Source organism: Triticum aestivum, chromosome 6B (genome assembly GCF_018294505.1).
Source record: "Triticum aestivum cultivar Chinese Spring chromosome 6B, IWGSC CS RefSeq v2.1, whole genome shotgun sequence".
Lineage (NCBI taxonomy): Eukaryota > Viridiplantae > Streptophyta > Magnoliopsida > Poales > Poaceae > Triticum > Triticum aestivum.
The window spans coordinates 715,007,614-715,030,352 of NC_057810.1; the positions used below are offsets into that span (position 1 = coordinate 715,007,614).

The window sequence follows — 22,739 nt, forward strand, 5'->3', positions numbered from 1 at the left end:
GTTGTGCTTGGCTATATCGTCATTGACTCGTCAGTCGTCATCATCTTTAAGATAACCATGGATTCTTGGTTGAATTCTATGTACGTGCTTACTAATTTTGTTCTATGTTCCTTCCATGCGTTATTATTTCCAGCCAACAGCAAAGAGAAAACTGCTATCACCAATGAAACACAAACTCAGAATATGCATACTACCCCTCCAAAATCCGAATTACTGATAATGTTTTTTTTGAAAAGGAGAATTACTGATAATGTGCTTGCTGATTTCGTCAATTGTCTGAATCATTGTAACAAGAAGAAAAATATGCAAGCATTGCAAGACCATGACGTGGACTGGGAATGTGCTGCTTCTCTCTATTTTGTAAGCAGGGTAAATTGGGACTAATGACTGGGATAGTAATCTTTAGGAATGACAATGTGACCAAGAAAAGGGATATCTGGGAAAGGCGCCTATTAGGGCTTGCCAATTAGCAACCACATTACGGTTCCCTAAAGCATATGCAAGTTAGGTTAATCCTAACACTCTCCACACTGTCTGTACTTTTCTCTGCTTTGACGTTCCAAGGCGTTATAAGCTTTTGTGTCATAACTCCAGTATTAGAACAGTCAGCATGACAAGACCTAGACGTGGACTAGCTTTTCTTGTACACCATACAATGGGAGTGGTCGGTAACTGGCCAGTGGCTAGCATGGTAAATCCTGATGATTTTTTTCCTGAAACTATCCTTTTGATTTGTTTTGCAGATTGCTGAGCACTGAGAGCCAGATCTCACTGATTCATTTATTGCCAAAGAGAAGGTTGGGAGGCTCCCAACCCCGAGAATTACACACGGCCAAAAAACGAAACAAAACAAGAGTGACAGGTTTGCTCTTGACGTCCTGGTGAGCATAAAAGAGATCAACAGTATGGTGTGGAATGAAACCAAATATTAGGATGAATACTCTATATGATCAGGTAGTACATAATGCGTATCTTTTTGTCCAATACATAGTAGGACATGGGAGCAGATCCAGTGTTCCTCCAAAGGATTCCCCACCGGTTACCTCCAATACTGATAAAGGCTCTTGCCCCACTTATATTTCCAACAAAGACTGTTTCATGGTACCCCACCTTCCAAATTATTATCAGATAGATACAGATTGGTGAGGTGTTGCAAGCCACTCAGCTCTCTTGGGATGAAGCCCATCAAATTGTTTTGCTGAAGGTCTAGGTGTTGTATGAGTCCAAGATTACCAAAAGAACTTTGAACTTGACCAACGAAATTGTTGAATGACAAGTCTAACCACTTTAGCCCTGAAATATTGCCTAGTGATGCTGGGAGATGACCTTCAAAATTATTTTCGTACAATGTGAGAACTTTAAGATTCAGGATGGTATCACCAAAGTTAGATGGCAGTGTTTTCCCAAGCATATTGGAATCTAAGAATAGATATCTGAGAGAAGACTGATTGTATTTGTACAGGGTTTCCGGGATTCCACCTGATAGCCTATTTTCAGCAAGGTTTAATTCAGAAAGATTTGGGAGTTTTCCCAACTCATCAGGAATGGTTCCGGTGAGCTTATTATCAGCAAGCAAGATGTATTCAAGCTGACTGCTGTTGTTTAGGCTTGGTGGGATTTCTCCGGTGAGATTATTTCCTCCAAGAAATAACAACAATAGATTGGATAAGCGGCCTATACCACTGGGAACTTCTCCTATTAGTAAGTTGCTAGACAGGAATAGTTCGTATAGATTAGAGTAGTTTGTAAGAGTATCCGGAATGGTCCCTTGCAGTGAGTTCTGTCCCAAGAGAAGGTACTCCAATCTTTGGAGACGGTTGAGAGGAGGTATCTCGCCGGTGAAGCCATTAGTGGACAGGTCCAATCTCCTAAGGAATGATAGATTCCGAGGGATAGTGAAATCGTGCCCGACAAAGATAGGTTCATAAGGTTCAGCTCGATGACTCGCCCCGGGTGCTCCAGGCCGCTGCAGACGACGCCGTTCCATCCGCAAAGGGGGACGCCGAGGTCCCAAGATCTCAAGGCTTGACTTGGGTCGTTGGTGATGGCCCGCTTGAAATCTAGCAGCGACATCATGTCCGTGCTGTTATCATGGATTGCCATCGTTGAGGAGGAGCAGCGGATGCTGCCGACTCCGCAAGAAAGGAGCAGCAACGAGAGTAGCGTAAGGATGGAGGTGATCCTTGCGGGTTGACTAGCACATGTAAGATTGCCTCCCGGATCTGCACGTGTTAAGAGTAATGATCAGCAACGACAATAGCCATTAGAGGATGCTGCCGACTTCAAAAGTGATGTGAAGAAAGAGTTTGCTGGCAGCAATGACAAAACCGACGGCAAGGCAAAAAATGGAAGTTTGGAACTGAAACCATGACACTTATTTTGGATCGGAGGGAGTACTGTACTTCACTAGTAACGAGGACAACAGAGTACGTATGCACCTTTGCTTGGCCGGATCGCAAGAAACGGCGGCTTGCTTCCTTCCATGGTTTTGCTGCCGGCCGGGTGGTGAGGTGTGCCCGTATGAGTTGGAATGCTGGATGCTCATCAGGCTGAGGCCCAGGAGTTTAAAAACCCTCATACAGCGTCATCACGTCCACACACTTGCGTCTGAATTTTCTGTAGTTTTTCTCACGCCCTTATCTGAAGCCTGCCCGCCGCCGGAGTGAAGACCTCAAGTCCGTCAACCTTGTCAGTGACCGTTTCGGCCTATAGTAGGATCACTCCAATTCTTCTCGGTACTTTTCAGACGGAAACGGAAGAGATGTGTCCAGCATTCGTATGTTTTCTTTGTAATAGCCGTGCTTCCAGAATGTCGCCTTACGGCACGAGCTGAGGTCCAGGGCGGCTAAAGGTTCTTCCAGCAAGCAGTTTTAACATGCTTCCTCTTACCCTCTCTTTTTACATAAAAGGTAAGAGTATTTAATAGATCTGAGCCGTTGATCTTATTAATTAGTGGCCTGATTAACTCTTACATTCTTACCTCATATGTAAAAAGGGAGGGAGGGGGGTGTAAGAGGGAGCATGTTAAAATTTGCCTCTTCCAGCGGTGCCTGACTTTTAGGGACACCGGCGTCGCGCTGCAATCCTGGCGTTGCACTATTCTGCGCTTGTACAATTTTTTTTCTTCTTCTACTAGTCTATAAAAACGCAAAGCTTTTGTTTTTCCTTGAGGAAAAATATACATTCTGCGTACACATTACTCGTTGACTATTTTTCCCCGTGGAATACACGTCACAGCCGGTCAAGTAAACTTGTATGTGTTCCACGTTGGACAACGACACAGTATGATGATGCCGTGCCTTCAAGGGGTACTTTCTGTCCGATATTGTGCCATTATTTTTCTCAAAAAAGATATATGTTTAGCTCAATGTTTCCTTTCTTGTCCAAGTCAAGTCTGCCAAATGTCGACCGGCTCTATTTCCATGCTACTGGCTGATGAATCGCAAATAACTGAAGGACCATAATATAGATGCAATGCTATGTATATTTCTATGTCTAGCAAAACATATACATGGGAGAAAAACCATTAGGAGTAACCATTTTTGATGTAAGGAGCACATCGATATAGCATGGGCGGTAAGGGAACGCACGATAGATGCCTCGAGTTTGTTGGGTGTCATCTCTAACAAGCCTCGTGCCCAAATACTGCATTCTCGAGGTGTTAGGGTGGTATGCCACAACATGGCCCCATATGTGGCAGAGAAGGAGCACATCCTTGTATGGATGCAGTCCCATGATTCTCCAATGCGCATGTCCTTGTTCCTCTTGGTGGGCATCACTTTGATTCAGGTCGATGAAGTTGTCCTCGGCTGAGTTCCAAGAGTACTGAGAACCATCAGCACTTTCGGATTCTTCATCTTCATCTTGATGTGTATCTCTTTCACTGAGGTCGTTATCATCATTGGCATTGGTCGTTTGGCCCTGGACATCCTCCCTATAGATGCTTTCTTCTTCACTGTCATAGTTGTCATTGATATCATAAGCTGTTTCACTCCGCCCATCCTTCTCATAGATGCATTCTTCTTCATTGTCATAGTTGTCATCAATATCATCAGTCGTTTCACTCTGCCCATCCTTCTCATACATGCTTTCTTCTTCATGGTCATCGTTGTCATCAACATCGTCTGTTGTGTCACCCAGGCCACCCTCCGCATACAAGTGCGTTATTGCCTTTTTGCTTTCCATAGCCTCCCATGGCACCCTCGGCTCTATAATCGAGTTATTGATTTTATGACCATAAAAACCCAAGTTGGCCTGATGTGATAACATCCACCCTAGGAGGCCATCGGCCGATTCTTCCAGCATCCATACCTGGATTTGTTGATGCTTGTTGACCACCACATAACGAATTCCGCTCTTGTAGCTCGCTAAGAGAGATCTCTTGGGCGGCCCATCCAACTGCCAATGTTGTTTGTCCTTGTAGGCTTTCCCAGGTAGCTGGACCAAGTCGTACACCCCATATGAGTTGCGCAGGACCATAAGGACGTTGTTGCAACAATGCACGTAGAGCGCACCCCGCCAGTACACAGCTGACTTCCATCTTCGCACTTTCAAGAGTTGCGGGGCGGTCACCTTGTCATAGAGGCGCCCAGGGGCGCAACGCCCCGTCACAAATTCTCGACTCACCCAATGCCCAGTCTGTGACGAGAACACCATTGGAGAAAACACCTTATCCTTTTGGAGCTGGGGTCGGGTCGTCTTCCCGTCTGGATGGATCTCCTCTTTTGGAAGGAGGAATACCTCATGGTGCGGCGACACGGTCGGATCGAAGACGAGGAACATGCTAATGGGGTTAGGCCACCGTTCCTCCCTCAACGGGCATGGAAGAGGAGCACATCGTACCGTTGCCGGGTTACACACGAAGTAATCAACGGTGCAGTAGCTCTCAAGAATTAGGAGACCGTTGGAGTGGTCTAGCAGGTAGGCCCAGTCGTGCCGAAAGACGGGATATCGAAACCCGACGTAGGCATCGCCGTCGTGTGGTTGCTTTGAGATTGGAGCGAAGAAGGAGGAGTTGTTGCGGCACCCATAGTTGCTGGTGAAGACTCCCGGGAAGGTACCTAGGGGCAAGATGGCGCGCCACGCCCGGCAGACCAGACGACACTCAGGGCGCGCACAAAGCGGGATGCGGCGAAGGATCTCGAGAAGCACGTCGTAGGGGAAGCAGATGCCATTACCCTCGTCGTCGGTCCCGTCCATCGGGGCAGCCGGCCGGCCGGCGGGGGTGCACATCAGCTCGTAGCGGCGATCCAGGGACGAGAGCAACAAAGAAAAGTAGTCTGTCGGTCGGCGGTGATCGATCGACTTGGTAGAAATAGTACTACAACCATGTTTTGTTTTTTAGGAAAGTACTTGTACAACCGTACGTGTTGATTCCGAGCAGGAGTGGTGTTCGTCACAAGACTATTATAAATCGAAAAGTCTAACGCCCACACGTGTGGGCGTTCCCTAACTCGCCCACACGCCTGGATCGTCGTCCAGTGCCTTTTGCACGAATCTTGTCACGAAAAGGTTGATTTTTTATGCCACGTAGGACGGGGCTGGTGTGTGGGCGTTGGAAAGTTTGCCCACGCGCCCGTACCATGCTGTTTGCCAGCTGCGCTGTGTGGGCGAACTAGTTTCTGCCCACACAGCCACCACCTAGGTCATGCGCGTGTGGGGGAACTGGTTTTCGCCCACATGACACTCCTATGTTGTGGCCGGCAACTGCAGTTACGCGAACGTGGCAACTCAGTACACACACGGCAACTGTGATTCTTTGCTACACGGCAACTGCAGTTACGCGAACGTGGCAACTCGGTACACACACATGGCAACTGTGATCCTTTGCTACGCGGCAACTGTAGTTGCTCGTACGTGGCAAACAGATAAACACACATGGCAACTGTGATTAACAATACATGGCAACTATGGTTGGACCACACGTGGCAACTAGGTAAACACACATGGAAACTACTGTTTTTACCATATATGGCAAGTAGTTAATCACACACGGCAACTACGGTTTGATTACACGCGGCAACTACCATAAATTAGACATGGCAACTCTAGTTAACCAAAACAGATAGAGTTGCCATGCTTTTACAACTACACTTGCCATCCCAAATAACTACATCTGCCAACCAGGATGGCAACTAAATCGCCATCCCGCGGGGTACCTAACGTAGCTACGTCAGGACGTGTGGGCATTTTTGCTTCGTGCCACACGCACGAGATGGAGAAGAGTAGTACTTGTTGGGCGTGTGGCACGAAGTAGCCGCGCCCACACGTGTGGGCAATTCCAATGTCTGCCCACACACAACCCGTGTGGGCTGCCTCCTACTCACACCACACACGGTGTGTGGGCGCATGTCGTATATGCCACACGTGTGGCAGTTAGCGGCGTCCTTATAAATTTATAATCCGGATTAGAGTAGAGTCCGAGCCGGAGTTGTGTTCATCAGATTTTGTTCTATGTTCCTTGTGTTATCATTATCCGCCAGCAGCAAGCAGGAAAATGCCATGACGTGCCTCCTCATCAGTCAAACAAAAAACTCTCAACCTTTCAAGATCCTAATTACTGAACGTGCTTGTCTACCGTGCCGTGCCCGGCATGGTCGATCGTCCAAATCATTCTGCAGCCATAACTTGACTAGAAGAAAAGAATGCATGCAGTGCAAGACCATGACGTGGACTGGGAATCCGCTGCTTCTCTCTGCTATTATACACAATCAGCACAAGTTAATTAATCCTAACACTGTCCACACTATCTGCACTGCTCCTTATTGGCTTGTTCAATTGCTCTGCAACTGCATGGTTGACTGTCCAGATCGTTATAAGTTTTCGCATGGTTAACTTCAGTATTAGAGTCCCCGCAAAAAAAAACTTCAGTATTAGAGAAGTATGCATACAACATTTTTTTTTTGGAAAAGGGGCGTGTATGCATACCTGGACTGGCTTTGCTTGTAGACCAAACAGTGAGAGTGGTCGATAACTGGCCAGCGTGACAAATCCTGATGATTCTCTTTTCCAGAATTATCCTTTTGATTCGTCCAGAGTGGTCTTTGTATTTATGCATGAAAATTTGTGCATTGAAGGTAGAGGGAGGGGCTGCTAGATGTGTGTCATTGAGCGAATCTTTCTTGGATACAGATTACAGCTCCAACTTGTGCCATGCTGTGCATGGTGGGCTGTCCGAATCAACAAATTCTAGCCACACCTTGAGCGTAGGAAAAGTATGCATGACAAGACCCCAAGACGTGGGTTGTGAGAAGTTGCTCTGTCCATTCTCATTTCCGTCTTCCATCTCCCTACCAATATGATTAAGCTTGCGCTCCTCATCCGAGGAACTGCACTGCTCCTTTGCCTATTGATCTTCCAAGCAGCATCCACTTCCCATGGCCAAGCGAGTGGGTCTGGAACCTGCATCAGCAGCGAGCGAGATGCGCTTCTGTCCTTCAAGGCAAGCCTCCTGGACCCTGCTGGCCGTCTCTCGTCATGGCAGGGTGAGGATTGTTGCCAATGGAAGGGAGTCCGCTGCAGCAACAGAACTGGCCATCTCATCAAGCTCAACCTCCGCAACATCGACATGGTAGACATGTACGCCATGTACTACATGTACGCCACGGGCTACTATATGTATGAGTACGGCTACTACAACTACAAGTACAACTACCCGAACAGGAGCAGATCATTGAGCTTGTCGGCAGGCAAGATGAGCTCTTCTTTGGCTACTCTACAACACCTGAGGTATCTTGATCTGAGCTGGAATGACTTCAACGGCACAAGCATCCCTGTCTTCTTGTCTTCTCTCAAGAACCTAAGGTATCTCAACCTCTCGTCAGCACGATTCAGTGGGAGAATACCTTCTAAACTTGGCAATCTCTCAAAGTTGCAATATCTTGATCTCAGTAGGAATTATGATTATTATGGGAATTGGTCTTACATAGTGGATCTTGCATGGTTGCCACGTCTCTCTTTGTTGAGTCATCTTGACATGAGCTATGTGGATCTTAGCTCTGCGAGGGATTGGTTTCAAATGGTTAACATGCTTCCTTCTCTGAAAGTGCTTCGCTTGTCCGAGTGTGGACTCAATGGTACTGTATCTGCTAGTATATCAATTTCCAACCTCACACATCTTGAGGTCCTAGATGTGTCTGATAACACCTTCAGAATACCTTCCCAATTTGGCAATCTCTCAAAGTTGCAATATCTTGATGTGAGTTGGAATTTTTATCCCAATGTGGATCATGCATGGTTGTCACGTCTCTCTTCGTTGAGCCATCTTGACATGAGTTCTGTGGATCTTGGTTCTGCGAGGGATTGGTTTCAGAGTGTTAATATGCTTCCTTCTCTTAAAGTGATTGGCTTGTCCAGTTGTGGACTCAACAGCACCATGTCTGCTAGTATATCACTTTCCAACCTCACACATCTCGAAGTCCTTGATATGTCTGGTAACAACTTCTATACTTCACTCAAGCATGCATGGTTTTGGAATCTCAAAAGCCTTAAGGAGCTTTACCTCTCCTATTCCAACTGGATAGGGTCTATTCCTAGTGATTTGGCAAACATGACGGCCCTTCAAGTCATAGATTTAAGTGCGAATCAGCTCGTGGGTTTGATACCAGAAAAATTGGAAAATTTGTGCAATTTGACCAGAATGAGGTTCAGTGGTAACAACATAGGTTCGAGCATAGGGGAGTTCATGAGGCGATTACCAAAGTGCTCATGGAATACATTGCAAGAATTTTCGGTGCAGGATGCAAATATGACCGGGAATCTACCCAGTTGGATTGGTAACATGACCAATCTCAGTGTTCTTCATGCACCTGAAAACATGTTGAGTGGCCCTCTACCTGTAGGAGTTGGAGCACCGAGTAATTTGAAATGGCTGATCCTTGGGAACAATAACTTCAGCGGTGTGCTCTTGAAAGAACAATTTGCAAATTTAGGAAAATTAGAGCTTTTGGACCTCAGCCACAATAACTTCAGCGGTGTGCTGTTGAAAGAACAATTTGCAAATTTAGGGAAATTAGAGTTTTTGGACCTCAGCCACAATAACTTCAGTGGTGTGCTATTGAAAGAACATTTTGCAAGTTTAGGCGACTTAAAGATTTTGTACCTTAGCTGCAATAACTTCAGTGGTGTGCTCTCCAATGAACAATTTGCAAGTTTGGGCAACTTAAAGCTTTTGGACCTCAGCGGTAATAACTTTAGTGATTTTCTCTTGAAGGAACAGTCAGCAAGTTTAGATAATTTAAAGCATTTGGACCTCAGCCATAATAAATTAAATAGTGTGCTCGTGGGGGAACATTTTACAGGCCTATTAAATTTAAAGTATCTGGACTTGTCGTACAACTCTGTGAGATTAGCTATCAACCAAAAATGGGTTCCTGCATTTAGGTTGAGTTACGCAATATTCCGGTCATGTCAATTGGGCCCTAGATTTCCTGAGTGGCTTAAATGGCAATCTGACATTGATGTCCTTGTTCTCAGTAATGCCAATCTTGACGATGTGATTCCTGATTGGTTTTGGGTTACATTTTCCCGAGCTTCCTTCTTGCAAGTATCAGGAAACAAATTGCATGGGTCAATACCATCAGATCTACAACACATGTCAGCTGATCATATATATCTTGGATCCAATAAGATTACAGGTCAAGTCCCACAGTTGCCTATAAATATAGTACGACTGAACCTATCTTCAAACTCTTTATCTGGTTCATTGCCATCAGAGTTAAATGCTCCACTACTCGAAGAGTTGTTGCTTGCAAACAATCAATTCATAGGCACCATCCCGTCGTCTATATGCCAATTGACTAAACTGAAAAGGTTGGACCTATCAGGAAACCAGTTAACAGGAGATATTATGCAGTGCCAAAAGGAACTTGCTCCAAACTCTACAGATCAATTTGGCTCTGACATGCTGAGCTTAGCCTTGAATAACAATGATCTCACTGGTGAATTCCCTAAATTTCTTCAAAGGTCATCAGGATTAATGTTCCTTGATCTTTCTTACAACAGGTTATTTGGAGGACTGCCAGAATGGTTACCCCAAAAAGTGCCACAGTTGAAAATATTAAGAGTGAGATCAAATATGTTCAGTGGTCATATTCCTAAGAGTCTCACTTCCCTTAATGGTCTTCATTATTTGGATATAGCACACAACAACATAACAGGAAGCATGCCATGGTCTTTATCAAACCTCAAGGCAATGATGACAGTGGTGTCGCAGGACACAGGGGATTACATTTATGAAGAGAGCATCCCAGTAATCACAAAGGACCAAAAGCGTGACTACACCTTTGCAATTTACCAGTTACTGGTAGTTCTTGATTTGTCAAGTAATAGTTTGGAAGGACAGATTCCAGAGGAGATAACTTTGCTCATTGGGCTTACCAATCTGAACTTGTCAAACAATCAATTCACAGGAGCAATCCCAAACAAAATTGGTGATTTAAGGCAGTTGGACTCACTCGATCTGTCCTTCAATGAATTTTCTGGTGCAATACCACCAAGTTTGTCAGCTTTAACTTATTTGAGCCACTTGAACTTGTCGTACAACAATCTGTCCGGTGCAATACCATCCGGACAACAGCTGCAAGCTCTTGATAACCAGATGTATATCTACATCGGTAACCCTGGTCTTTGTGGAGATCCTGTTAGCAGGAACTGCTCAACACATGACGCAGAGGAAAGTGGCCTCGAAGATATAGATCATATGCCATCTGTTTATCTTTCCATGAGCATTGGATTTGTGGTGGGTCTGTGGACAGTTTTCTGCACCATGTTGATGAAGAGGACATGGAGGGCTGCCTTCTTCCAGTTTGTTGATATGATGTACGACATAGTTTATGTGCAAGTTGGTGTAAGGTGGGCTCACATGATGGAGAAAACTCAAGACGGTGCACCATGAAGTGCCCAACTCCACAACAAGCGAATTTTTTGTATCCAAATGCTATTTGTATGTTGGCACCATATCTCTATTTGTAACCCTAAAGGGGCCTTGGCTGGAGGTATGTATTGTACTGATGTACTGGTATTTTTATGTTTGTACTGTAACAAATGAAGTGCATATGTCTGTGAATTATTTAAGCTGAAGTCAGCCATTGTTCGCTCGTCGTTGTGCACTGCATGGAGAAAGATACAGCCCCATATGGGTACTCTGTCTTTTTCGGGTTCTTCAGTTTGCGTTGTACTTTCCCTAAGAGTAATAATTCATTGGCATAGCTAAAAAATGACACCAGTTGGTCAATATGTGAACATACTTGTTTGTAATATATTCAAGAGGCAAGAGGTAGAAAGCTTTGTTCATCATCAGTGCTTGTAGATTTATTCATGCTAATCTGAAGCTGCCATTTGAGCAGACATTTTTTAATCAACTCGACCATGCCCACCGAGGGTGTGTTTGCCAGCGAAGTGGAGAAGCTCAAGTCCGTCCAGTTAAATGCCTCGGAGCAGGTGGCCCTGGAGCCCTTTGATCATGACCACGCCTGCGTCGTTGGGGTTACACGATGCCCAAGAAGCAAAAGTGAAGTTAAGAAGAAGAAAAGAAGTGGCTATGTAATTCTACAGTCTCTTAATTTCATGCCAGAGATGTAATTTGGAGTATATTTGCACTTTGGGAAGGAGCCACCATGAATGTTTGCATGATCCTCTGCCTGTGCTAGTTTCTGCTTTGTTACATGCAAAATCAAGATGCGTGTTTACAGCTGCTAGCTGTCTACGGATAGTACTGACTCGTGTTACAGCACCCATGAAGCCGAAGATGATGCCGGTGATGATGGAGCAGTGTCGTAGGAGAGCTGTCCAGGGGCGTAGCCGTAGCCGTAGGGAGCAACGCCGTACGGGTTCTGGGCGTAGAACGCATGCGGCGAAGGTGTGTGCCGGGGCGCATAGCCGGGAGCAGCGTAGCCGGGCGGCGTGCGGCCGAGCAGCCCCCCTTGGCCATAGGGCCACATCTGGATGGCGCCGTTCCAGGGATGCTGCGGTGAGGGCCAGGCAGGAGTAGCAGCCTGCGGGGTCGCGGGCGCCGGGGTCTCCTTGGCGGCTCCAGCGGTGGCCTTCTTCTTCTTCTTTCCTTTTCCAGGAGCCTTGCCAGCGTTGCCGGTGTTGCTAGGGTTGCCGGCGTTGGTGAAGAGGGCCGTGTCCGAGTTGCGGGCGCGGCGGTTTTTCCGCTTCATGTCTTGGAGCGCAAGCAACGAACGACACTGCGCGAAGGTCATACCGGGCATGAGGGAGATGAGATCGGCGGCGGCCTCGTATTGCTCGGAGAGGCCGTTGAGGCAGTGGACCACCATCTCGGCATCATCAACGGGAGCGCCAAGATCTGCAAGCCCGTCGGAGAGGGACTTGACCTTCTGGAGATAGTCGGCCATACTCATCTCTCCCATCTTGACATCGCCAAGCTCGGCCGTAAGGTGGAGTTGGCGATTGATCTTGTGGTCGTTGAAGAGACCATTGATGTTGTTCCAGAGATCGACGGCGAGGGGATCGTCGCCGGGCGTCATGACGGCGTCGAGGATGCTGAGCAAGACAGACCCATAGAGCCAAGAGACGACGGTGGCGTCGAGGAGAGACCACTCCGGGTTCGGCGCATCGGGAGCATCGACGTCGAGGTGATCCAGGAGGGCGTACTTGCGACAAGCGGCGCGGAAGAAGGTGCGCCATTGCCGGTGGACGCCGGTGTCAAGCGCGAGCTCGACGGGAACGTGGCCTTTGATGGAGTGGAGACCGACGGCTTGGGCGTGCAGCGAGGTCAAAGAGAAGGACCCCGCGCTTGTCCCTGATCCATCGGCGGCGGTCGCGAGAGGCAGCTTTGCTTTGGCGGCCTCGGCGGCCTCGCGCTCCTTGGCGGCGGCCAGCGCCTGGTTCGTCGCGTCGGCGTCGGGTTGCGACATGGAGGCGGCGGTGTGGGCGCGGCGGCAAGGGAGATGGTGGTTTCGGCGGCAGCGGAAGGAGGAGGAGGGCGGCACAGGCTAGGGTTAGGTTTTTAGGCTCTATACCATGTAAGATTGGGGAAACCACACGTTGTGGTGCCTTGTATTGATCTATATATATGGGTTACAAGGTAGAGTTCGTATCATACAATATACGGACAGCTATACAAGGACTACACATATACAACCGTATATCTGTACAAAACCAATACGGTTATATATTCTAACATATATAAGGGTCTCTGTTTCAGCAAAGCACCCCCCTGGATCAGCAGCCTGCGCAAGGTTCGGTCACATTGACATGTCAAGTGGACAGAAATCAAGAACCACCAGGTGCTCCCAAAGTGTATGGATCGAACGAACACTAAAGCCTCGAATCAGCTCAGCAGAGAGATGCTCTGATTTCACTCGTCATCTAGAAAATGGGATTCTGAATCGACAAATTCAGGTTGTTTACTGAATAAGGTTGTTAACTGCATCCAGTGTCACAAATTCATGTTGCGTGTGTGATGCCAAGTCTGATCACAGAACTTAGCTTCTGGCATCAGTATAACACATCCAAAATACCTATTGCTGATACACTGAAGTTATACGTACTAAATATTTTCTAGAGAAAAGGCTAGATCCCAACTTTATAGATAAAACTAACGAGTTCACATCACCGAATACAACCAGCAATAAGTTTTAAGGCGAACTACAGCAACCAGAGCACATAACCAGTTTTGAGTGGCACGCAGGCCAACAACCAGGTACCAAAAGAAGCATCTAAACTACGATCTGACCACCACTAAGAATAAGAAGGAGCCTGCATTCTTGGAGATAGAGAAGTCATCGAAGCCCGAACGCAAGAGATGAGCAGGTCCGTGGCATCGACATCCCAGCCCCTAACCAGAGGCCTCCACTGCTCATAAGAGTTAGAAATTTGAAGATCACATCAGCCGGCTTCGAGGGAAAACATGTTCGATGGTAAACTTGTTACGACTAGTCCATAAAGCCTAACTCACAGCAGCAAAACCAAACCAGAACACACGACATAGCTGAACAGACATTGAACTGATGAGCGTAAGCACTTGGGAGAAAACAGACAGAGCCCAGTTAAACCCCAACCACGACCGCGTGCAGCTCCACATGAGCACCGCAAAGTCGCAACAAAGAAGATATGATCAGTGTTTTCTGGTCCAGAGCAAAGATAACAAGTGGTGGCAGCCCGAGCATTACGTTTCCTAAGTTGATCTGCTGCCGGGAGCTTCGCACGAATAGCTTGCAAAGGAAAAATCCTAATTTTTAGAGGAACATTAGCTTTCCAAACACCCTTGAACTTAGAGGTAAAAGAACGAGAAATGAGTCTACAGTACAAAGACTTCACCGACAAAAGGAAAACCACCATTGCTTTCTTTAGTTATATACATGTACTTTTCTGGACAAAGGGAAATTTTGACTTCTTGAAAAAGGAACAAAAATATTGGATCCTGGCAATGTCGAGCTTTCTCACAGCAAACACGAGAAAGGATGGTTGGATATGCTTGCACCCTATAAGTTGTGCTTAAAAGGAAAATCAGATCCTGTTGTTCATTATATTTGCCTGGAAGTACACTGTTTGTCTTTGTTCCTTTTTTTTTGAAAAGGAGGATGACACATGCAGCCATTTTATTAATTATTCACCAAGAACTTACAAGGAGGATGCCTTCTTCCAATTTATTGATATGATATATGACATGGTTTATGTGCAAGCGGCTATAAGGTGGGCACATGTGGTGGAGAAAACTCAAGACGGTGCACCATGAAGGGCCCAACTCTGCGGCAAGCAAGTTGTTTGTATCTAAATATTATTTGTATGCTTGCACCATATCAATATTTGTATCTCTAAATTAGCCTTGGCTGGACTCCTGTACTGTATTGTATTGATATTTGTATGTTTGCACCATATCTCTATTTGTAGCTCTAAATGAGCCTTGGCTGGATGTTTGTACTGTACCGTATTAGTATTTTTATGCCTGTACTTTAACAAATGAAGTGTGTGTGTGTGTCTATATATATATATATATATATATATATATATATATATATATATATATATATATACATATATATATGTTTTGCTCGATTGTTTAAGCTGATGAAAAAAATACAGCCATATAACTACCTTGTGCCTTTTTCATGTTGTTCGGTTTGCTTTTGTATCATCTATTCCCAGAGAGTGACCATTCATTTGTATTATCTATTCTCATGTTCGTTAATATATTTGAGAATATATTTGTTTGTAAGATATCTCTGAAGGCAAGAAGAAGGAAGCTCTGTTCAGTATCAGTGCTAGTTGACTTATTCATGCAAATCTGAAGCTTCCATTTGAGCTGATGTTTCTTTATTTTGGTGAGGCAAACTGTATCGACTCGACCATGCCCGCCGAGGCTGTGTTTGCCAGCGAAGTGGAGAAGCTCAAGGCCGACCAGTCCAAGCTCTCCAAGGAGGTGACTCTGGAGCCCTTTGAGTGTGACCACGCCTGCATCTTTGGTGGTTACAGGAAAATAAGTGTATGTGGTATAAAATTCACTGGTGTGCACGATTTCACATTTAGAACAAAGAAACTAATTGTAGCAGTCACAAACCGTGTCGTATCCCATAGTCAGCACTAACGTCTGTAATCTTCACCTATTAAACTTGTTTCCAGGGGAAGTCTTCAGTTGTTAATTGAAAACCACCGTTTAAACTTTTCTTCCAGTGGAAAATCGGATGAACTGCAGCAGACGTTTTGGTCTCCGGTTTCATGCGGACTCACACACTTAAAGCATCCGAAAATGCACGAGTCTGCAAATGAAAACGTTTTGGTCTTCGGTTTCATGCTGACCCACACATTAAAAAAAAATCTGAGGGCAGCTTCATATCATATATGGAAGTAAAAGACAATGCTGAAGTAGAGGCTCCCTGTTTCGCAAACAGACAAGGAAAGCGGATACTCCCTCCGTTTCATAATGTAGTGCCTATAGATTTTTGCATAAGTCAAACATTACAAACTTTAACCATATCTATAGAGAAAAGTAGGCACATCTAGAATACCAATCGCACATCATTGGGTACATTGTGAGTTATATTTTCAGAATGTACATGTTTGGTATTGTAAATATAGACAGTTTTCTCTATACATTTGGTCAAAGTTGGCAAAGCGGATACTCCCTCCGTTTCATAATGTAGGACCCCGACTCAATGCCACATCGATCTAGCATGTAACACCTCATATCACTTTGCGGCCTCACGCACGGTATTCCCACGGGTGTCGCCTTATCTTTGCCCGGGACCGTTTGCGCCTTTTGGCACACGTATATGACAGTGTCGCTAGCATCCATATGATAAGGAGCCCGGGCTGACATGGCTAGTCGTAAACCCAAAGTGGCACAGACTTACAGGGACAGGCATCCATGACCCAGCATCGAACGTGTCGGTCATCAGCGAGTGAATCCAGGCTGTAGCACTGGGCTAGCAGGACTCCGGTGAACCGGGCTGTAGCGGGCTAACAGGACTCCGGTATTCATCGCGTGACATTTCCCCGAAGGGACAGACACAGGAACGAAGAAGGACACATGCCGGCCAGCCTAGGTGTTCCGGAGCAGTAGCAAGCTACCATGGCTCGGTGGAAACACTAGGAGACATTTCCCCGTAAGAGAGGCTACTAAAGATAAACAACTAGATGGTCAGATCCCACACATACCAAGCATTTCAATAACATACACACAATATGCTCGATATGTGCAAATACAACATGGCATCACAACATGACTCTACGACTCAAGTAATTTATTCATTAGGCTCCGAGGAGCGAGATATTACAAACATGGGTCTTATGACCCAACAATCAGAGCATACAAGTCAAAGCACATGCGGAAGCTTAACATGTCTGAGTACAGACATCTATAAATGAAAAAGGCTGAGAAGCCTGACTATCTACCAGATCCTGCCGGGGCACAAGATCGTAGCTGAGGTAACAAGCTAAACGTCGAAGTCCACGCGAAACTACTAGTGAGACCGAAGTCTCTCAGCAAAAACATAAAATAGGCAAACGTGAGTACAAATGTACCCAGCAAGACTTACATCAGAAATATATACATATGCATCATTATCAACAAAGGGGTGGTGGGGTTTAACTGCAGCAAGCCAGCTTTGACTCGGTGGCTATCCTGAACTACGTCTGCAATGTAACTCTTTTGAGGTGGCGCACACGAGTCCACATATTCACCATATCAATACACCACTATGGAACCGCTCCCGTCTCCCTACGAAAACGCCATCCATAGCACTCACGCTTATCTTGCGTATTTTAGAGTATCCACTTTCACTTGTCTATGAACTGATATAAGCAACCCAGAAGTCCTTTACCGCGGACACGGCTATTCGAATAGATGATGATAACCCTGCAGGGGTGTACTTCTTCATACATGTTTCCACCACTTAGCGTCTGCACACGACATGTGCTCGGTAGACTTCAAGCGAAAGCCGACGTGGGTGTAGACCACGACCTACCTAAACACTCAAGTCTCTAGTCCAGGTTTATCGCCTATTCGGGTTCCATCCATGAGGAGATCCGGCCGGAGTTTCGCTCACAGCCCCAAACGATGTGAACAGGGTTCCGTGACACCAAACGGGCGCCCGGTATACCCGGCCACGTGCCTACCGCATCACAACCCACCCCTACGGTCAGCGCTGTCCACGGCCTCCAGCATACTACAAACACCAGAAACTACTTGCAACTCCTGGACAGAGGACAAGGGTGAATAAGAAGTCGAGCGGGGTCATATTTCAGGGCCCAATGTATGGTAGTAGCTGAATCATGGATCACAAATACAGAACTCAGTTCCTGAGGACGGCTGCAATGAGACAACCCACCATGTACTCCTACATGGCCTCTCACCGCTACCTTTACCGAAACGTGTTCACACACTTAGCTCACACACAGTAGGACATGTTCACACGCCTCTGATTCATCCCCGATGAATCAGACCTGACACAACTCTAAGCAGTAGCAGGCATGACAAACAAGCATGAATGAGTAGGCACAACAGGGCTCAAACAACTCCTACTCATGCTAGTGGGTTTCATCTATTTACTGTGGCAATGACAGGTCATGCAAAGGATAAAGGGGGTTCAGCTACCGCAGCAAGTAACAGATGAATCGATGTTGTCCTAATGCAGTAAAAGAGAGCAGGAGCGAGAGAGTGGGATTTTATCGGAATGAACAAGGGGGTTTTGCTTGCCTGGCACTTCTGAAGATAACATTGAGTCTTCATCAGTGTCAACGATCACATCATCGGTATCGCGTCTATCGAGAGGGGACAAATACCGGCAACACAGAAAGGAACACAATCAATGCAATGCACAATATGATGCATGCTCATGACATGGCAATATGAATGTGTTTTGAGCTAATGCAACTAGCAACAGATTAAATGAAGTTGGTTTGAATATAATATTCAAATTCAAACTCCATGTGTGATTAATTAAATGCCCTTTATATGATTTGTGCTAAACAGCAGCTATAAGTTGTTCTAACATGCATGAAAATGGTACAGATGGATTCCTTGAATTTTTCTGATAATTTTTCATATATAAATTATTTAATTTGGAGTTACGGTTAATTTTCTATGATTTATTGAAGTTTAGAATATATTCTGGAATTATCCTGATTAATATTAAATCCAGAAATGATTATGGCGTCAGCACCACGTCACAGTGACGTCAGCAGGGTCAACCGGGCGCCCCAGGTCAAACCTGACGTGTGGGGGCCACACGTCAGTGACACAGGAGCTAATCCCGGTCAAACCCAGCGCTAACTGAGGTTTGACCAGGGGTGGGGCCCATAGTCAGTGGCCTAGGGGTTGGTTAGGGCGTCATTAGCGCTAATTAAGCGTGCCACATCGGCAGTCGCCGGAGTATCGCCGGCGACGACCCAAAACGCGGCGGAGACGCACCGGGGTGGCTCGGGTTTCGTCTATACTGCACCGTTCGGTGCGCCCTTTGGCTCTACGGAGAGCTGGCGCGATGGCGCGTCGGATGGTCGTGGTCTCCGGGCCTGGGTGGCCGGAGTCGACGGCGGCGAGCTCGGTTGCGGCTGCCGGAGCTCGGGTTCGAGCGGGGCGAGGCCACAAAGGACGAGAGGGATGGCTAAGGGGCTCACCGAGCTCCTGAAGATGCTAGGAGCACGGTGCCGTGCTCGGTTTCGAGCCTTGTTGGCTGCAGTGACGGCGGCGACATCGCCGGCGGCGTGGAGTTCTCGGCCAAGGCGGGGCTAGGGCCTAGAGGTCGAAAGAGACCATGGGAGAAGGGGAAGACGACTCGGGGGCTCACCGTGAGTCCGTTTGGAGGGTCAGTGGGCTCGAGGGCGGCCGTAGTGCAACGAATCGACGGCGACGATCCCCGGTGGCCGAGGAGGGGAACGGCGACGTGGACGGCGATGCAGGGCTCCCGGCGTTGCGTAGCTCCATGGAGAGGTCGGGGGCGTCGAGGCGGAGCTTTCGAGCACGCTGGATGGGCGAGGGAGGGCTGGTGGCCACGGTGGTTGCGAGCGACGTCGGCGGCGACGGGGCTCCGCTCGGTGGAGGAGAGAGGGAGCCAGAGAAAGGGGGGAGAAGGCACGGGGAGAGTGCGAGGCCTGGGAGGGTGCGTGGCGTCGCGGACGGGGTCCAGAGCGACGAGAGGAAGCAGGAGGTGGCCAGGGGGAAGCAGGAGGTGGCCAGGGGGAAGCAGGAGGTGGCCGAGGCCTCTCGGGCGCGCGCCACGCCTCGCCTCTGTTCGTCCTCCTAGCAGAGGAGGAAGAGGACAAGGGGGAACGAGGTGGGCTGGGCCGGCCAGATGGAGCTGGGCCAGGTAAGTGGCGCCAGGTAGGTGGCCCAGGTGGCCTTCTCTCCCTCTCTTTTTTTTTAGTTTCCATTTTCTATTTATTTTTCTGTATTTGTTTTGATTTAGTTTAGCAACTAAACCATTTTAATAAATTCTGTAGTTTATTATGTGGCTTACTAAAATATATACAAAGCCACTCACAAACTTCCAGAATTATTTGGAGTCATATTTAATATATATTAAATATAAATCCAAAGCAAATAGTTATTGGATTAATACAAATGGCCAAAATAAATATCTCTGTGACTCCAAAAATATTGGTTTAAATTTTACCTCTCACCAATATTTCCATGGAATAACAGGAACATTTTCTTGGACTCATTTGACGAAATTTAAATGTTGGTTATTTTTAGAGGTCTTCTGAGGCTTTGAAAATTCCTCAATTCAATTTCATTTGAATTTAAACATGATGCTCACATGAGGTCTAGCCTAGTGCATAACAGGACCAGGGATGTGACAACTCACCCCCACTAAACAAAAATCTCGTCCCGAGATTCAAGCTTAGGGTAAGGTGAAGGGGGAACGCAAACTAGCACAATCTTCACGATCCAGGTTGCACTTCATAGGAACGTTGATTCGATCACCATCATTGTCTCGAAGTCTTTCTCTAAGAAATCCTGTCAACATGACATGGAGGGAAGAAGGAGACTCTAGAAGGGTCGATCTTCTCGAAGATCGAACAACTCACGGAATGAGACATAGGACCATCTCTCGGGTTGAGACACGAGATACACATCAAGAGGGGTGGAGAGAAACGGATGACGAAGGTTCACTAGGTGGACAACGATTCCACACCTAAGAAGGTGGTGAACGGTTGTCAACGTAGCGAGGAGTTGAGTTGCCATGATACCACAATGAGACACCTTCGGAACCGTGACTCGTAGATATCTCCCCTTTAAGTGGCAAAAAGAATTACCTTTGATATAGATATCATTGAGACTCTCTATATCAGCCTAAGGCAAATCACAGCAATCGATTGGTGGGGGTCGGTAGAATGGCATACTCAGACTTGGATGATGTGGATTACCTTGTTGAAGACAACGTAATGGATGATTTTGCTTATCACCGGAAATGGAAGAGACCCATGGTAGAATGGCACATTGGCGGTGCAAGCTGGGAACAAAATGCAAATGCTGGGAATGATCCTGGTAACTGGGGAAGAACCCAACAATAGAGAGTGAATTCACTGTTTGAAAAGATCATAGCATTACCGAGGAAACTAAGAGGAATCCCAGTTAGTGCCGATGATAACTCGTAGCGCTTGTGCGTGCTCTCAAGAACTTGAGCATTTCCATATTCATCAAGGTTTTACCAACATCCGTGTCAAGGGTCCGGTAACACAACCTACTACCATGATGAATGGTGATGGAGGATGCAGATGCAAAGGAAGATAACACTTCTCAGATTTCATCTTAGCGGGGCCAAGGGAATAAAATCTGGATGATCGACCGAGAGACATTTAGCACTCCGCTTCTAATGTTCTCCTTGATGTGCTAGTATAACCCATTCATAGATATGGTTTGATATCTAAAACATCAAGTAAAAGGTCGGACTTCGGGAACACAAAATCCATAGGGGCAACTAGGGAGTAAACCCTACGAAATCCCTATGGGGAGGTGGCCAACTTCATCAATCAAGATATTATAATAACAGGTCTTCCGGCTGGGTGTGTTGGCCACGACATCCACTTTACCGGTTATCGCGCGACCAATATTATAATTTTTGGGAAATATTCCAACCATCATATCTGCCTGAGATTCAGATCTGGTTGGTGTCAGGATATTCCAGACTCATCGAGTCTAGGAAGGAAAAAAGAAAGTTTGCAACACAAATCGACGAGATGACGTTGCGGGATTCTCGGGAGATGAACTACGATAGCAAGCTCCAAAACATGAGCTGGTTCTGCTACAAACATGTGAACACGTTGTCCCAGACAAGCATGAACACGTGGTAGTCTTATAATAAAACACTACCGAGTTCAGGTGGGGAACCATCAACGAGGATATCAAAATCCTTGCATAAGGTATACTCTTAAGAAGGAACTTCTTCTCCTTGAACAAATCAATCAGTGGCTTGGTGTGCTCGGAACACATATGGAATGAAGGTTGCAAGTCTCCAAACCATAGGATACTTCGCACATATGCATGACTGACTTGGGAAGATTCCAGAGGAAGCAAAACTAGCCTTCTCAAATTCACGGCGGCAACTTTCACCAATGCACGTGTATAAGAGGAAGTCACTCCTTTCATCAAACAAATACTTCATGAGCTAGCATGAAGAAAATGCTTCAAAAGTTTCCAACACTAGCTTAATGTTCAGCAAAATTATGGAGAAGACAAGGATGTTGTCAATGGGCACAACAACAATTCATCTGGGTTTCCTTTTAAAAGGAATTCCATAGTTAAGTGAACAAGTGATAGCATTGGTCAGACCCAAAAGATATAATGGTGTATGCTCGAGGGATCAACCACGAGTAAGACAATATTACGAATATCGTTGGTTCTGGTCTGATTGGATGATAGCCCATACTCAATCAAAGGTTTGGGTAAGATAATAGATCCAACAATTGTTCACAAGGACCAATTGATGAAGATATCATCTTTCTTCAACACACACACACACACAAAAAGATATCCCTTAACATGAACTAAGTCGGACAAGCTTTTATCTTCCAACTCTCCAAGTTGTTGTTTAGCTTATCCAACTAGCTCAGGGTATCCAACACGGATTCTTGGAGAAGGGGTGGTTTACAGGAATAAACCAACTTGATCACGAACTCAACATAGCGGTCAGGTGACAACCTGGTAATACTTCTGAGAAGATATTCAGAAAATCACGAACCACCGGTATGTTACTAAGCTCGAGAACAATCTTGCTTTTCAGGGCAAGACGATATGATCAATAGAGCAAGGATTTGAAATAATCCTAACTCATCGA

General features: G+C 46.3%; 1 protein-coding gene and 1 pseudogene across 1 annotated transcript; one reads left to right on the forward strand and one right to left on the reverse strand.

Annotated features, from left to right (window-relative positions):
- Window positions 1-918: 918 nt before the first annotated feature.
- LOC123139932 (receptor kinase-like protein Xa21) lies at window positions 919-2,519 on the reverse strand (annotated as a pseudogene).
- Window positions 2,520-7,243: 4,724 nt separating this feature from the next.
- Window positions 7,244-11,047, forward strand: LOC123139930 (receptor-like protein EIX1). Its single transcript, XM_044559648.1, has one exon. The coding sequence runs from the start codon at window positions 7,298-7,300 to the stop codon at window positions 10,892-10,894; it is 3,597 nt and encodes a 1,198-aa protein (XP_044415583.1). The 5' UTR covers window positions 7,244-7,297; the 3' UTR covers window positions 10,895-11,047.
- The last annotated feature ends 11,692 nt before the right edge of the window (window positions 11,048-22,739 follow it).

Excerpts from the sequence above, each read along its gene's own strand:
- LOC123139930 (XM_044559648.1), top strand. The coding sequence starts at position 7,298 with ATGATTAAGCTTGCGCTCCTCATCCGAGGAACTGCACTGCTCCTTTGC.